General features: G+C 41.1%; 1 protein-coding gene across 1 annotated transcript in view; it reads right to left on the bottom strand.

Moving 5' to 3' along the window:
* USH1G (USH1 protein network component sans) overlaps window positions 1-14,429 on the bottom strand; it is a 17,899-nt gene extending 3,470 nt beyond the window's left edge. Inside the window, exon 1 of the mRNA XM_053696474.1 lies at window positions 14,065-14,429. Coding sequence (XP_053552449.1) covers window positions 14,065-14,303 — 239 coding nt within the window. The 5' untranslated portion in view covers window positions 14,304-14,429. The remainder of the gene's footprint in view (window positions 1-14,064) is intronic.
* Between the last annotated feature and the right edge of the window lie 4,125 nt (window positions 14,430-18,554).

Below are 18,554 nucleotides of genomic sequence, written 5' to 3'. Positions count from 1 at the left end.
AGGGAAGACGTTTGTCGAAAATCCTTAGTTGCCTGTAGATAAAATTTCAGGGCATGGACTACATCTAGATTGTGTAGCAGACGTTCCTTTTTCGAAGAAGGATTAGGACACAAAGATGTAACCACAATCTCTTGATTGATATTCCTGTTAGTGACCACCTTAGGTAGGAACCCAGGTTTAGTACGCAGAACTACCTTGTCTGAATGAAAAATCAGATAAGGAGAATCACAATGTAAGGCAGATAACTCAGAGACTCTTCGAGCCGAGGAAATCGCCATTAAAAACAGAACTTTCCAAGATAACAACTTGATATCAATGGAAAGAAGGGGTTCAAACGGAACCCCCTGTAAAACATTAAGAACTAAGTTCAAACTCCATGGTGGAGCAACAGTTTTAAACACAGGCTTGATCCTAGCTAAAGCCTGACAAAAAGCTTGAACGTCCGGAACTTCTGACAGACGTTTGTGTAAAAGAATGGACAGAGCTGAAATCTGTCCCTTTAAGGAACTAGCGGATAAACCCTTTTCTAAACCTTCTTGTAGAAAAGACAATATCCTCGGAATCCTAACCTTACTCCATGAGTAACTCTTGGATTCGCACCAATATAAGTATTTGCGCCATATCTTATGGTAAATCTTTCTGGTAACAGGCTTCCTAGCCTGTATTAAGGTATCAATAACTGACTCAGAAAAACCACGTTTTGATAAAATCAAGCGTTCAATTTTCAAGCAGTCAGCTTCAGAGAAATTAGATTTTGATGTTTGAAGGGACCCTGGATCAGAAGGTCCTGTTTCAGAGGTAGCGACCAAGGTGGACAGGATGACATGTCCACTAGATCTGCATACCAAGTCCTGCGTGGCCATGCAGGCATTATTAGAATCACTGATGCTCTCTCCTGTTTGATTCTGGCAATCAATCGAGGAAGCATCGGGAAGGGTGGAAACACATAAGCCATCCCGAAGGTCCAAGGTGCTGTCAAAGCATCTATCAGAACCGCTCCCGGATCCCTGGATCTGGACCCGTAACGAGGAAGCTTGGCGTTCTGTCGAGACGCCATGAGATCTATCTCTGGTTTGCCCCAACGTCGAAGTATTTGGGCAAAGACCTCCGGATGAAGTTCCCACTCCCCCGGATGAAAAGTCTGACGACTTAAGAAATCCGCCTCCCAGTTCTCCACTCCCGGGATGTGGATTGCTGACAGGTGGCAAGAGTGAGACTCTGCCCAGCGAATTATCTTTGATACTTCCATCATTGCTAGGGAGCTTCTTGTCCCTCCCTGATGGTTGATGTAAGCTACAGTCGTGATGTTGTCCGACTGAAACCTGATGAACCCCCGAGTTGTTAACTGGGGCCAAGCCAGAAGGGCATTGAGAACTGCTCTCAATTCCAGAATGTTTATTGGTAGGAGACTCTCCTCCTGATTCCATTGTCCCTGAGCCTTCAGAGAATTCCAGACAGCGCCCCAACCTAGTAGGCTGGCGTCTGTTGTTACAATTGTCCAGTCCGGCCTGCTGAATGGCATCCCCCTGGACAGATGTGGCCGAGAAAGCCACCATAGAAGAGAATTTCTGGTCTCTTGATCCAGATTCAGAGTAGGGGACAAGTCTGAGTAATCCCCATTCCACTGACTTAGCATGCACAATTGCAGCGGTCTGAGATGTAGACGTGCAAAGGGTACTATGTCCATTGCTGCTACCATTAAGCCGATCACCTCCATGCATTGAGCTACTGACGGGTGTTGAATGGAATGAAGGACACGGCATGCATTTTGAAGCTTTGTTAACCTGTCTTCTGTCAGGTAAATCTTCATTTCTACAGAATCTATAAGAGTCCCCAAGAAGGGAACTCTTGTGAGTGGAAAGAGAGAACTCTTCTTTTCGTTCACCTTCCATCCATGCGACCTTAGAAATGCCAGTACTAACTCTGTATGAGACTTGGCAGTTTGAAAGCTTGAAGCTTGTATCAGAATGTCGTCTAGGTACGGAGCTACCGCAATTCCTCGCGGTCTTAGTACCGCCAGAAGAGCACACAGAACCTTTGTGAATCGGTATGTGAAGGTAAGCATCCTTTAAATCCACTGTGGTCATGTACTGACCCTTTTGGATCATGGGTAAAATTGTCCGAATAGTTTCCATTTTGAACGATGGAACTCTTAGGAATTTGTTTAGGATCTTTAAATCCAAGATTGGCCTGAAAGTTCCCTCTTTTTTGGGAACCACAAACAGATTTGAGTAAAACCCTTGTCCTTGTTCCGACCGCGGAACCGGATGGATCACTCCCATTAATAAAAGATCTTGTACGCAGCGTAGAAACGCCTCTTTCTTTATTTGGTTTGTTGACAACCTTGACAGATGAAATCTCCCTCTTGGGGGAGAGAATTTGAAGTCTAGAAGGTATCCCTGAGATATGATCTCTAACGCCCAGGGATCCTGGACATCTCTTGCCCAAGCCTGGGCGAAGAGAGAAAGTCTGCCCCCCACTAGATCCGTTCCCGGATCGGGGGCCCTCGATTCATGCTGTCTTAGGGGCAGCAGCAGGTTTCCTGGCCTGCTTGCCCTTGTTCCAGGACTGGTTAGGTCTCCAGCCTTGTCTGTAGCGAGCAACAGCTCCTTCCTGTTTTGGTGCAGAGGAAGTTGATGCTGCTCCTGCTTTGAAATTACGAAAGGAACGAAAATTAGACTGTCTAGCCTTAGGTTTGGCTCTGTCTTGAGGCAGGGCATGGCCTTTACCTCCTGTAATGTCAGCGATAATTTCTTTCAACCCGAGCCCGAATAAGGTCTGCCCTTTGAAAGGTATATTAAGCAATTTAGATTTAGAAGTAACGTCAGCTGACCAGGATTTTAGCCACAGTGCTCTGCGTGCCTGAATGGCGAATCCGGAATTCTTAGCCGTAAGTTTAGTTAAATGTACTACGGCATCTGAAATAAATGAGTTAGCTAACTTAAGGGCTTTAAGCTTGTGTGTAATCTCATCTAATGGAGCTGATTCAAGTGTCTCTTCCAGAGACTCAAACCAAAATGCTGCTGCAGCCGTGACAGGCGCAATGCATGCAAGAGGTTGCAATATAAAACCTTGTTGAACAAACATTTTCTTAAGGTAACCCTCTAACTTTTTATCCATTGGATCTGAAAAGGCACAGCTATCCTCCACCGGGATAGTGGTACGCTTAGCTAAAGTAGAAACTGCTCCCTCCACCTTAGGGACCGTTTGCCATAAGTCCCGTGTGGTGGCGTCTATTGGAAACATCTTTCTAAATATCGGAGGGGGTGAGAACGGCACACCGGGTCTATCCCACTCCTTAGTAACAATTTCAGTAAGTCTCTTAGGTATAGGAAAAACGTCAGTACTCGCCGGTCCCGCAAAATATTTATCCAACCTACACATTTTCTCTGGTATTGCAACTGTGTTACAATCATTCAGAGCCGCTAACACCTCCCCATGTAATACACAGAGGTTTTCCAGCTTAAATTTAAAATTTGAAATATCTGAATCCAGTTTGTTTGGATCAGAACCGTCACCCGCAGAATGAAGCTCTCCGTCCTCATGTTCTGCAAATTGTGACGCAGTGTCTGACATGGCCCTAATATTATCAGCGCACTCTGTTCTCACCCCAGAGTGATCACGCTTACCTCTTAGTTCTGGTAATTTAGCCAAAACTTCAGTCATAACAGTAGCCATATCCTGTAATGTGATTTGTAATGGCCGCCCAGCTGTACTCGGCGCTACAATATCACGCACCTCCCTCTGAGCGGGAGATGTAGGTACTGACACGTGAGGCGAGTTAGTCGGCATAACTCTCCCCTCGTTGTTTGGTGAAATTTGTTCAATTTGTACAGATTGATTTTTATTTAAAGTAGCATCAATACAGTTAGTACATAAATTTCTATTGGGCTCCACTTTGGCATTGCAACAAATGACACAGGTATCATCTTCTGAATCAGACATGTTTAACACACTAGCAAATAAACTTGCAACTTGGAAATACAATTCAAATAGAATAATATTAAAACGTACTGTGCCTTTAAGAAGCACAGAAGATCTATGACAGTTAAAAATTAATAAATTGAAACAGTTATAGCCTCAATCCTTGTAAACAACACAACTTTAGCAAAGGTTTAATCCCATTAGCAAAGATAACAATTTCTGAAAGCAGGAAACAAATTACAGAATAAAAGTTTTTATTTCAGTCAAACTATAATTCTCACAGCTCTGCTGAGAGAAATTACCTCCCTCAAAATAAGTTTTGAAGACCCCTGAGCTCTGTAGAGATGAACCAGATCATGCAGGGAATACAATGAGTTGCTGACTGAAATATTTGATGCATAGTAAAAGCGCCCCTCCCCCACACACACAGCAGTGAGGGAGAACAGAAACTGACAGAAAAAACAGATTTAAGCAACTGCCAAGTGGAAAAATGGTGCCCAAACATTTATTCACTCAGTACCTCAGCAAATGAAAACGATTTTACATTCCAGCAAAAACGTTAAACATAATCTCTAGTTATTAAACAGCTTTATGTCTTTCTTACAGTGTAATTCTAGTGAAGTACCATTCTCCCAGAATACTGAAGTGTAAAGTATACATACATGACATTATATCGGTATGGCAGGATTTTCTCATCAATTCCATTGTCAGAAAATAAAAACTGCTACATACCTCTATGCAGATTCATCTGCCCGCTGCCCCCTGATCTGAAGTTTACCTCACTCCTCAGATGGCCGAGAACAGCAATATGATCTTAACTACTCCGGCTAAAATCATAGCAAAACTCTGGTAGATTCTTCCTCAAACTCTGCCAGAGAGGTAATAACACACTCCGGTGCTATTTTAAAATAACAAACTTTTGATTGAAGATATAAAACTAAGTATAATCACCATAGTCCTCTCACACGACCTATCTAGTTGCTGGGTGCAAGAGAATGACTGGTAATGGCAGTTAGGGGAGTAGCTATATAGCAGCTCTGCTGGGTGAATCCTCTTGCACTTCCTGTTGGGGAGGAGTTAATATCCCATAAGTAATGGATGATCCGTGGACTGGATACACTTAACAAGAGAAATAAGGAATTGGAATAATTGTGCTTTATACAAAATCATAACCACCACAAAAAAAGGGCGGGCCTCATGGACTCTTGCTAATATGAAAGAAATGAATTTATCAGGTAAGTTCTTACATAAATTATGTTTTCTTTCATGTAATTAGCAAGAGTCCATGAGCTAGTGACGTATGGGATAATGACTACCCAAGATGTGGATCTTTCCACACAAGAGTCACTAGAGAGGGAGGGATAAAATAAAGACAGCCAATTCCTGCTGAAAATAATCCACACCCAAAATAAAGTTTAACGAAAAACATAAGCAGAAGATTCAAACTGAAACCGCTGCCTGAAGTACTTTTCTACCAAAAACTGCTTCAGAAGAAGAAAATACATCAAAATGGTAGAATTTAGTAAAAGTATGCAAAGAGGACCAAGTTGCTGCTTTGCAGATCTGGTCAACCGAAGCTTCATTCCTAAACGCCCAGGAAGTAGAAACTGACCTAGTAGAATGAGCTGTAATTCTCTGAGGCGGAGTTTTACCCGACTCAACATAGGCAAGATGAATTAAAGATTTCAACCAAGATGCCAAAGAAATGGCAGAAGCTTTCTGGCCTTTTCTAGAACCGGAAAAGATAACAAATAGACTAGAAGTCTTACGAAAAGATTTCGTAGCTTCAACATAATATTTCAAAGCTCTAACAACATCCAAAGAATGCAACGATTTCTCCTTAGAATTCTTAGGATTAGGACATAATGAAGGAACCACAATTTCTCTACTAATGTTGTTGGAATTCACAACTTTAGGTAAAAATTCAAAAGAAGTTCGCAACACCGCCTTATCCTGATGAAAAATCAGAAAAGGAGACTCACAAGAAAGAGCAGATAATTCAGAAACTCTTCTGGCAGAAGAGATGGCCAAAAGGAACAAAACTTTCCAAGAAAGTAATTTAATGTCCAATGAATGCATAGGTTCAAACGGAGGAGCTTGAAGAGCTCCCAGAACCAAATTCAAACTCCAAGGAGGAGAAATTGACTTAATGACAGGTTTTATACGAACCAAAGCTTGTACAAAACAATGAATATCAGGAAGAATAGCAATCTTTCTGTGAAAAAGAACAGAAAGAGCAGAGATTTGTCCTTTCAAAGAACTTGCGGACAAACCCTTATCTAAACCATCCTGAAGGAACTGTAAAATTCTCGGTATTCTAAAAGAATGCCAGGAAAAATGATGAGAAAGACACCAAGAAATATAAGTTTTCCAGACTCTATAATATATCTCTCGAGATACAGATTTACGAGCCTGTAACATAGTATTAATCACAGAGTCAGAGAAACCTCTTTGACCAAGAATCAAGCGTTCAATCTCCATACCTTTAAATTTAAGGATTTCAGATCCTGATGGAAAAAGGACCTTGTGACAGAAGGTCTGGTCTTAACGGAAGAGTCCACGGTTGGCAAGAGGCCATCCGGACAAGATCCGCATACCAAAACCTGTGAGGCCATGCCGGAGCTACCAGCAGAACAAACGAGCATTCCTTCAGAATCTTGGAGATTACTCTTGGAAGAAGAACTAGAGGCGGAAAGATATAGGCAGGATGATACTTCCAAGGAAGTGATAATGCATCCACTGCCTCCGCCTGAGGATCCCGGGATCTCGACAGATACCTGGGAAGTTTCTTGTTTAGATGGGACGCCATCAGATCTATTTCTGGAAGTTCCCACATTTGAACAATCTGAAGAAATACCTCTGGGTGAAGAGACCATTCGCCCGGATGCAACGTTTGGCGACTGAGATAATCCGCTTCCCAATTGTCTACACCTGGGATATGAACCGCAGAGATTAGACAGGAGCTGGATTCCGCCCAAACCAAAATTCGAGATACTTCTTTCATAGCCAGAGGACTGTGAGTCCCTCCTTGATGATTGATGTATGCCACAGTTGTGACATTGTCTGTCTGAAAACAAATGAACGATTCTCTCTTCAGAAGAGGCCAAAACTGAAGAGCTCTGAAAATTGCACGGAGTTCCAAAATATTGATCGGTAATCTCACCTCCTGAGATTCCCAAACTCCTTGTGCCGTCAGAGATCCCCACACAGCTCCCCAACCTGTGAGACTTGCATCTGTTGAAATTACAGTCCAGGTCGGAAGCACAAAAGAAGCCCCCTGAATTAAACGATGGTGATCTGTCCACCATGTTAGAGAGTGTCGAACAATCGGTTTTAAAGATATTAATTGAGATATCTTCGTGTAATCCTTGCACCATTGCTTCAGCATACAGAGCTGAAGAGGTCGCATGTGAAAACGAGCAAAGGGGATCGCGTCCGATGCAGCAGTCATAAGACCTAGAATTTCCATGCATAAGGCTACCGAAGGGAATGATTGTGACTGAAGGTTTCGACAAGCTGCAATCAATTTTAGACGTCTCTTGTCTGTTAAAGACAGTCATGGACACTGAATCCATCTGGAAACCCAGAAAGGTTACCCTTGTCTGAGGAATCAAAGAACTTTTTGGTAAATTGATCCTCCAACCATGATCTTGAAGAAACAACACAAGTCGATTCGTATGAGATTCTGCTAAATGTAAAGACTGAGCAAGTACCAAGATATCGTCCAAATAAGGAAATACCACAATACCCTGTTCTCTGATTACAGACAGAAGGGCACCGAGAACCTTTGTAAAAATTCTTGGAGCTGTAGCTAGGCCAAACGGCAGAGCCACAAACTGGTAATGCTTGTCCAGAAAAGAGAATCTCAGGAACTGATAATGATCTGGATGAATCGGAATATGCAGATATGCATCCTGTAAATCTATTGTGGACATATAATTCCCTTGCTGAACAAAAGGCAAGATAGTCCTTACAGTTACCATCTTGAACGTTGGTATTCTTACATAACGATTCAATATTTTTAGATCCAGAACTGGTCTGAAGGAATTCTCCTTCTTTGGTACAATGAAGAGATTTGAATAAAACCCCATCCCCTGTTCCGGAACTGGAACCGGCATAATTACTCCAGTCAACTCTAGATCTGAAACACATTTCAGAAATGCTTGAGCTTTTACTGGATTTACTGGGACACGGGAAAGAAAAAATCTCTTTGCAGGAGGTCTTATCTTGAAACCAATTCTGTACCCTTCTGAAACAATGCTCTGAATCCAAAGATTGTGAACAGAATTGATCCAAATTTCCTTGAAAAAACGTAACCTGCCCCCTACCAGCTGAGCTGGAATGAGGGCCGCACCTTCATGTGGACTTAGAAGCAGGCTTTGCCTTTCTAGCTGGCTTGGATTTATTCCAGACTGGAGATGGTTTCCAAACTGAAACTGCTCCTGAGGATGAAGGATCAGGCTTTTGTTCTCTGTTGAAACGAAAGGAACGAAAACGATTATTAGCCCTGCTTTTACCTTTAGATTTTTTATCCTGTGGTAAAAAAGTTCCTTTCCCACCAGTAACAGTTGAAATAATGGAATCCAACTGAGAACCAAATAATTTGTTACCCTGGAAAAAAATGGAAAGTAAAGTAGATTTAGAAGCCATATCAGCATTCCAAGTTTTAAGCCATAAAGCTCTTCTAGCTAAAATAGCTAGAGACATAAACCTGACATCAACTCTGATAATATCAAAAATGGCATCACAGATAAAATTATTAGCATGCTGTAGAAGAATAATAATATCATGAGAATCATGATGTTTTACTTGTTGCGCTAAAGTTTCCAACCAGAAAGTTGAAGCTGCAGCAACATCAGCCAAAGATATAGCAGGTCTAAGAAGATTACCTGAACACAGATAAGCTTTTCTTAGAAAGGATTCAATTTTCCTATCTAAAGGATCCTTAAACGAAGTACCATCTGACGTAGGAATAGTAGTACGTTTAGCAAGGGTAGAAATAGCCCCATCAACTTTAGGGATTTTGTCCCAAAATTCTAATCTGTCAGACGGCACAGGATATAATCACTTAAAACGTTTAGAAGGAGTAAATGAATTACCCAATTTATCCCATTCTTTGGAAATTACTGCAGAAATAGCATTAGGAACAGGAAAAACTTCTGGAATAACCACAGGAGCTTTAAATACCTTATCCAAACGTTTAGAATTAGTATCAAGAGGACCAGAATCCTCTATTTCTAAAGCAATTAGTACTTCTTTAAGTAAAGAACGAATAAATTCCATTTTAAATAAATATGAAGATTTATCAGCATCAACCTCTGAGACAGAATCCTCTGAACCAGAAGAGTCATCAGAATCAGAATGATGATGTTCATTTAAAAATTCATCTGTAGGGAGAGAAGTTTTAAAAGATTTTTTACGTTTACTAGAAGGAGAAATAACAGACATAGCCTTCTTTATGGATTCTGAAACAAAATCTCTTATATTATCAGGAACATTCTGCACCTTAGATGTTGAAGGAACTGCAACAGGCAATGGTACTTTACTAAAGGAAATATTATCTGCTTTAACAAGTTTGTCATGACAATCAATACAAACAACAGCTGGAGGAATAGCTACCAAAAGTTTACAGCAGATACACTTAGCTTTGGTAGATCCAGCACTAGACAGCGATTTTCCTGTAGTATCTTCTGGCTCAGATGCAACGTGAGACATCTTGCAATATGTAAGAGAAAAAACAACATATATATAAAGCAAAATTGATCAAATTCCTTAAATGACAGTTTCAGGAATGGGAAAAAATGCCAAAGAACAAGCTTCTAGCAACCAGAAGCAATGAAAAATGAGACTTAAATAATGTGGAGACAAAAGCGACGCCCATATTTTTCGCGCCAATAAGACGCCCACATTATTTGGCGCCTAAATGCTTTTTGGCGCCAAAATGACGCCACATCCGGAACGCCGACATTTATGGCGCAAAATAACGTCAAAAAATGACGCAACTTCCGGCGACACGTATGACGCCGGAAACGGAAACAAATTTTTTGCTCCAAAAAAGTCTGCGCCAAGAATGACGCAATAAAATGAAGCATTTTCAGCCCCCGCGAGCCTAACAGCCCACAGGGAAGAGTCAAATTTTTGAAGGTAAGAAAAAATGATTAAATCAAATGCATTATCCCAAATATGAAACTGACTGTCTGAAAATAAGGAAAGTTGAACATTCTGAGTCAAGGCAAATAAATGTTTGAATACATATATTTAGAACTTTATAAATAAAGTGCCCAACCATAGCTTGGAGTGTCACAGAAAATAAGATTTACTTACCCCAGGACACTCATCTACATGTTTGTAGAAAGCCAAACCAGTACTGAAACGAGAATCAGCAGAGGTAATGGTATATATAAGAGTATATCGTCGATCTGAAAAGGGAGGTAAGAGATGAATCTCTACGACCGATAACAGAGAACCTATGAAATAGACCCCGTAGAAGGAGATCACTGCATTCAAATAGGCAATACTCTCCTCACATCCCTCTGACATTCACTGCACGCTGAGAGGAAAACCGGGCTCCAACTTGCTGCGGAGCGCATATCAACGTAGAATCTAGCACAAACTTACTTCACCACCTCCATCGGAGGCAAAGTTTGTAAAAACTGAATTGTGGGTGTGGTGAGGGGTGTATTTATAGGCATTTTGAGGTTTGGGAAACTTTGCCCCTCCTGGTAGGAATGTATATCCCATACGTCACTAGCTCATGGACTCTTGCTAATTACATGAAAGAAATATATATATATATATATATATATATATATATATATAAACACACACACACACACATATACATACATACACACATATATACATCTTTAGATATATATATGTATGTATCTCTATGTTAAAACCCTTTGCCTGCCTTTTTTTCTAAAAACTGATACCTCATATCTTAGAGCCTTTAGAACTTTTTTTGTGTTTATATCATTTTTATTAGATGGTGTTATTATGAGTGTTACTAGACTTTGTAATGTATTTTTGATGTGTTTTGAGAAACAGTTAACCAGAGCTCTGAGAACGCGGTAATCCTTCTAGTGTAAATTGCGATTGAGCTCAAGCGTTCGCGTTTACTTTTTATTCGCAGTACGAGCGATAAACCCGATGAGTGCAAACACCCACGATAAACTTCTTATTGCTTGCGTGCAAACGTTAGCGATCCACTCGTAATCTGGCCCTAAACATTTTCTACCAATAAAGCTATCAGCCACTGAGCTTCTATCCTATGGACGACTGGACTTGGGGACCAATTCTCAAAAACTCACTGGCATGGAGATAAATGATCATATTATTTAAATGGGATTATATTGTAAAGTGTCTCTCATTAAAGGGACATGAAACTCAATTTTTTCATGATTCAGATAAAGCATGCAATTTTAAACAACTTTACAATTTACTTCTTTTGTCAAATTGGCTTCATACACTTGATATTGTTTGTTGAAGGAGCAGCAATGCAATGCAATACTGGGAGCTACAAGCTGAACACAATGGGTGGGTCAATGACAAGGCATCAATTAGCAGCTAGCCCCCAGTAATGCATTGCTGCTCTTGACCCTACCAATGTATACTTTCCAACAAAGGATAACAAGAGAACAAAGCAAATTATATAGTGGAAGTAAATTGGAAGGTTACTTAAAATCGCATGCTCTATCATAATCATGAAAGTTTACTTCTATTTTATGCCAAAGGAACAGTAAAGCCAAATCAGTGACCTCCCCTTAAAGAGATTGTAAACTTAGAGAATTTCATTCATGAAATGTGTAGGATATACTTATCTTCTGATATTTTCAGCCTGTAATGCCAGAACGGTAAGCGCCGTTCCTCCGCCTGCCATAGTCAGCAATTGATTGACAGATGACTCATCTGTAATCCACTAATCATTGTTTCCCCCCAGGCGTAGCGTTTGTGCAAAGGGGGTGGGGGGGAACAATGATTTGTGGATTGCAGATGAGTCATTTGTCAATCAACTGACGAATATGGCGGGTGGAAGAACGGCGCTTACCGTTCTATCATTACGAAGTGAAAAGCTCAGAAGATAAGTATATCCTACACATTTCATGAATGAAAGTCTCATTGATTTTGTAAATTCTTTCCTATGACTTGAGCGACTATGCGCAAGTTTACAATCACTTTAATGAGGTACACAATTCTCAAGGTAAAATTTGTCTTAAAAACAATCCCTGAGGAGCCTTGTAATACTATTGGGGCATCTTATAGAATCTCACCAGACCAGAGAGCTTTAGAAAATCGGGCCCTAATTTTCTTCGTTTCACACTTAAAATGAAGAGCTAAAACTTTTTTTTTTAAATGATTTTAACATGGACAATTACATATGTATAGGTACATTAGCTATATATTTTACATCAAATTTGAAAATATTAGTAACGTTTAATTTCAAATTTGTTTTATGCAAAATGAATTTTTAGTATTTGATTTCAAAATAGTATTTCTAACCTACAGCTGTCATGATCTGTATCACCGTGTCACGTTGCCTAGCAATATGATGCGACCTTCCTGTGTTACGCCCCCACACGTCACCAGCCTTTAAATCTTCGGCGGGACTTTCCTCTGGTGCCCGTTTGTCGGATAGTGTTCCTGCTTCCTGGCTCCGTGAGTGTTTTCTCTGCTACCTGCTTTTTGGATATTTGACCCTTGCTTTGCCTGACCACTCTGCTGCCTCATCCTTAAACCTGCTTAAAGGGACAATGACCACTGCTTTGCCTGACCACCCTGCTGCATCATCCTTAAACCTGCTTAAAGGGTCATTGACCATTGCTTTGCCTGACCACTCTATTGCCTCATTCTTAAACCTGCTTGAAGGGGCATTGACCATTGCTTTGCCTGACCACTCTAACGAATCATCCTCTGCCTGCTCAAAAGTGATACTGACCTTTGCTTTGTCTGACTACTCTAACGGATCATCCTCAAGCTGCTTTAAAGTCTCTGTACCTTGTACTCCCTCATCTCATCTAGAGACTGTTCTGTTTCCCTGCATCACCTGTGAGTACACAGTTTTATTTTCCTGCATAATAACTGTTTTTGTTTCTTTCCTGAGTGGGTCACGTCCTGGTTTCCTCTCAGCGTGCTAGCGTGTGTTTATATTATCACTCTAGCAGTTGGGTATAATCCTGGACTGATTCTTTACGGCTGACAGCAGCTATCTTTTATAAATCTAATATTTGAATTCAAAACCAACTTTCGAAATCAAAACCAAAATTCAAAATCAAAAGTTACATTTGAAAACCGGAAATAACATTCAAATTTTGAATTTGAAAGAATATTCGTGTCACAATATGCCAAACCAAAAAGGTTGTCTTGTTTGTAATTTTTCTTTTTAAAAAAAATAAAAATAAAAAAAAATTTGTGCGTACGTTAGAGTTTTATAGAGGGTGCATTTTTCCTGTTTTTATTTGTATCCATGACATTGGAATTCGTTCTATGCGTCAGAAAGAAAACATTTGGCAGACTGAACTCAACTGAGCTGCTTCTAAGGAGCTGGTCGGACAAGGGGAGGGTACAAATCTTTAGTAATTCTGCAATTTATTAAATGGTAAGGTTGTGGCAAGTTTTAACAAATGTAGGTCATTGTGACAATGTTTAAAGGGATGTTCTAGCCCAAAAATAAAATGCTTTATTTTGTTAGAATGTTATTTTTAAACAGATTTCCTTCTTTTACTATGTGCTCAACTCAAGAAGAGTTAAACGTGTAGTAAAAAATGCACCCATGAAACACCTGTTGCAACAAGATACTGGAGCATACACACGTATGCCCGATTCCCATTGCTCACCAGCTGCACCCTCCATAGTAAAAGAATATCATCTGTTGGAAAAACTATAGAAAGCATTTTATTTTTATACTACTGTCCCTTTAAATGTTGGGGGGGGGGGGGGAGTCCCACGTCCCATTAAATCTCATTCTCTCACAAATATTGCCCTCTCTCATGTATGCAGCCCTCTCCTATATAGCTCATCAGGTGCATATATTTATAATTTATGTCTCTGCTTTCACCAATCAGAGTCTTAATATTCCATTTCCTATATACATTGCACATTAATTAGACATTTTTATTGTTTTGTGGGCTATACTGATACCTGGAGAAGCTGGAGAAGCTCATGGTATCCGAGTGGTCCGACATTTCTTTCCTGTAACGTCTTTCCATACGCTCGTGGTGCTTGCGCTGCAACTTGGCGCAATCCCGGATACGTCTTTCGGCTTCACGAAACGCCCTCTCTTTCAGCTTTGCTACCAGCTTTGGGTTCAGACTGCTCTGCTTGGCTGCAATAGAATCCAGATAGCGCACACATTCCATGTGACCTTTGGTGGCCGCCATATCCAAGGGAGTATGATAATCATTGTCCAGGCACCAAATGTTGGCTCCGAAAGATACCAGAAAGGAGAGGCAGTTCAGGTGCCCATTGGCAGCAGACAGGTGCAGGGGGGTGTTTCCCCATATATCACATTTATCTGGGTCCCCCCTAAAAGACAATAAAAAGGTATAAGCAAGAGTAGAATCTTTCAGGTTATAACAGTGCTGAATGGTTAGACACAAATAAGGACCAGTAAATACAGTAGATTTGCATAATAAACAAATACATGATAAAAAGACAATGCAATAGCACTTAGGGGCATATTTATCAAGCTCCATATGGAGCTTGATGCCCGTGTTTCTGGGCTCACCGGAAACACAAGTTTTGAAGCAGCGGTCTAAAGACCACTGCTCCATAATCTGTCCGCCTGCTCTGAGGCGGCGGACAGACATCGCCAGAAATAAACCTGATTGGGTTGATTGACACCACGTGCTAGCGGCCGATGGGCTGCGAATCTGCAGGGGGCGGCATTGCACCAGCAGTTCACAAGAACTGCTGGTGCAATGATAAATGCAGATAGCGTATGCTGTCGGCATTTATCGATGTGCAGCGGACATGATCCACTATATCGGATCATGTCCGCTCGCACGATAATTCGGCCCCTATGTCTGAACTTCAAATGAGCAGTAGGATTTTTTTTCTAACAAATTTCAATGTTATGTCTTTTTCCACTCCCCCTGTACCATGTGACAGCTATCAGCCAATCACAAATGCATATACATATATATTCTGTGAATTCTTGCACATGCTCAGTAGAAGCAGGTGACTCAAAAAGTGTAAATATTAAAAAAAAAAAAAAAAAAAAAAAAAAGACTGCGCACATTTTGTTAATGGAAGTAAATTGAAAAAGTTGTTAAAATTGCTGCTCTATCTAAATCATGAAAGTTTAATTTTGACTTGAGTAACCATTTAATGCGTTTCCATTTATTTCTAAAAATCCGTACACTAGATATCATTACATGGGCATTTTATTGAAATGGCAGTGCAATTTTTTTTTTAAAAAATGCACCATAGAGCAAAGAGAGCTTAAAGGGACAGTAAATACTTTAAAGGGACAGTATACACTCATTTTCATATAACTGCATGTAATAGACACTACTATAAAGAATAAGATGCACAGATACTGATATAAAAATCCAGTATAAAACTGTTTAAAAACTTACTTAGAAGCTCTCAGTTTAGCTCTGTTGAAAAGGTAGCTGGAAAGCCCACTGCAAGTGAGAAATAAGACCCTCCCCCCTCCCCCTTCTTTTGCATATGAAAAGACCCTTTACACAAACAGGAGCAAGCTGAAGTAGGTAGCTGACGGTATTCTCATAAAACTTTGGGGCTTGGCTAGGAGTCTGAAAATCAGAGCAATGTTATTTAAAAATAAGCAAAACTAGAAATAATATATATATTTTTTTTATGGGTTATATAAACAGATAATCTACAAAACATTTATGCAAAGAAAAAATGTGTATAATGTCCCTTTAAGGTTTTAATACAAAATGTTCAGTTATGCATAATGTATCAACTCTGCAATATTCTTCATAGTTTATTTCGACCCCTTTATGTAATTTAATTCTGACAATTGTGCATTGTCTTATAAGCAGAGATGGAAACGCGCCCTGCTTACTTCTCAAGGCTAACCTTGCTACATATATTCATTCGGTTGGCTTCAGCAGGTAACAATTCTGCAAAACAATGCAGTTTATGCTAAAAATACCAATATGACCATGGCTAGACGTGTTTGCAGAATCAAGTTAAAAATAATGCAAATTGTGGCTTGAGTCTGCCAATTGAAAAACAAATAGGTGCTTACAAATTTTGTGTTAAAGGGACAATAATTATAACTATGCAAACTTTTTTTTATGACCAACAATTACTTTCACATTATTCTAATTAATGACAGTTTAAGGGGCTAAGGGCTTGGGAAATCCACAACATGCAGAATTTTATTTCTAAAAACATTGCCTGACACAAATGTGATGCTGGCTTCTAGGTTTAACCCTGTGACCCTGATTTACATACAGTGTTTTCCCCAGGGTCTATTTAAACACCACCCAACAGAATTTACTGACCACCTGCTTAAGCCAATATTACGTTAAAATGAGATAATGCTACAACCTTACAATGTTTGTAAAACAGTTTATCATTAAAGAAATTGATATTAAATTATGCAATTGAAGGTACATGAAACCCAAAAACATAAAATTATGCTTACCTGATAATTTTCTTTTCTTCTGATGGAAAGAGTCCACAGCTGGCCACCAGGAGGAGGCAAAGACACCCCAGCCGAAGGCTTAAATACTCCTCCCACTTCATTCATCCCCCAGTCATTCTGCCGAGGAACAAGAAACAGTAGAAGAAATATCAGGGTGAAAGGTGCCAGAAGAATAATGATGCCCCACATAAAATTACGGGTGGGGAGCTGTGGACTCTTTCCATCAGAAGAAAAGGAAATGATCAGGTAAGTATAATTTATGTTTTTCTTCTTAAATGGAAAGAGTCAACAGCTGCATTCATTACTTTTAGGAAAACAATACGCAAGCTATAGAGGACACTGAATGCTAAGACGGGAGGGTACAATAGGCGGCCCATACTGAGGGCACCAGGCCTGAACCTCTACCCAATAAAAAATCCCGCTTCGTCCGAAGCCGAGAAAACAATTTCAAAAGAAAAGCCCCAGTGACACTGACTCGCAGCCAGTCCAGAGCCAAATTAGAGACCGTAAACGGACTCGACTGAGCCAACAGTCAACTAAGAGACATCGTCGCCCAACAGACGGTCCACCACCACTCACCCCTCACAAATGAAGGGTAAACCAGCCGAAAACCCCAAAGGGAACAAGGCCAAGGAGGGAAACCGAAAAGTCCCTCAATGCAAAAAACAGCACCTCCAAGAGTGGGCCCAGAAATCAGAGACCCAAATTGGGAAGGAGGCCACGCCTATACCAGGCAAAACCTGGGATAATACTGGGCACGGAGACCGACAAACAGCTCTCCAACATCCTGCAAGCATGGAGCGCAACTAAAGAGGCAAAGTCCTCACAGCGCGTGCCCATAGAATACCCAAGTATTCGACTATGAAAGAGTGTGTAATAGACCCAGGCGAAACCCCAAGTTTGAGAACACAAAGGGAGCACGGCTAAGCCCGCTTAAGGGACACAAGGCGCTGCTCATCATATCAACCACGAAAGACCGCACAAAACAGCCCCCGACAATCTAAGCTGCCAGACCTACTCACAGGTCTCTAAAAAGGGGAACACAAAGCCTCCATCGAGGCCCCCCCCGAGAATGAGAATTACCCTCAGAACCCGAAGGAAGAGTAAACCGTCTCCTGTCAAAGGAGCAAGGAGAAAGGAAAACCCCATCTCCTAGCAGACTAAGCTATCAGAATAGACACAGCAAGCTCACACATCCCAAAGGATACCGTGACCCATAGACCACTCAGGCATCCTGACCTGCAGACCCAGCTGCACCACCAATACAAGGGAACAAAGATCATGAAACTGGTAGAGGAACGAGCGTAAAGATGGCAAAGCCATCCCCCCAGAGTACAAGTACAACCCAACTCTGAAAACAGACAAGGCCATAGACCCAAGATCTATCAAAACAAGGCCCCACAGTCTGACATGGAACCAGCAAGATTCCAGGTGGAACCAAGTCTACCTTCCACTTCCCGACCAGGAGAAGCCTCTAGTAAGAACTCCGTCCCCCGAGAAGCGAATATCCCTGAAAGAAAAAGGGAAGAGGCCAGAAGCGCAATAACCATCCTCAAGGCCCGAAGCCACCAGCTAAACGGGAAGAAAAAATCCCCCACAAATGTCCTAGAAAGGACCCCCACACAAGTAGTTCACCCAACAGAGGCACAGCCAATCCATTCACCTGCAGAGCAGAGAATCCACGGTACCCTGGCAAACTAACAAGGGGAAGCAAACCTAAGGGGCACCAGAAGACCGGAATCCAGCGCCAGCAGCTGGGTAAGAACCCACCATTCTTGAGGCGCAAGCCACCCAGCTAATCCTAGATTACATGGGTTACTCTGTGGCAAGGAGTAATACATTATCCGATAGACCGGGCCAACCCTGACCCAGTCAGGTAGATGGAGCAAGGACATAGCCCCAGTTCCCACCACCGTGGAACATCCCGACCAGCCCTGAGATCCAAACAACCCAAAACTTGGACTAAGCCCCCTAAAGAGGAAGACTCAGGAAGAAAAAAACAGGTTCG

Source organism: Bombina bombina, unplaced genomic scaffold, assembly GCF_027579735.1.
Source record: "Bombina bombina isolate aBomBom1 unplaced genomic scaffold, aBomBom1.pri scaffold_2177, whole genome shotgun sequence".
In the NCBI taxonomy this organism is placed as follows: domain Eukaryota; kingdom Metazoa; phylum Chordata; class Amphibia; order Anura; family Bombinatoridae; genus Bombina; species Bombina bombina.
Note: the sequence above shows the minus strand (reverse complement) of the source record. Positions and strands in the feature narration are given on the sequence as shown.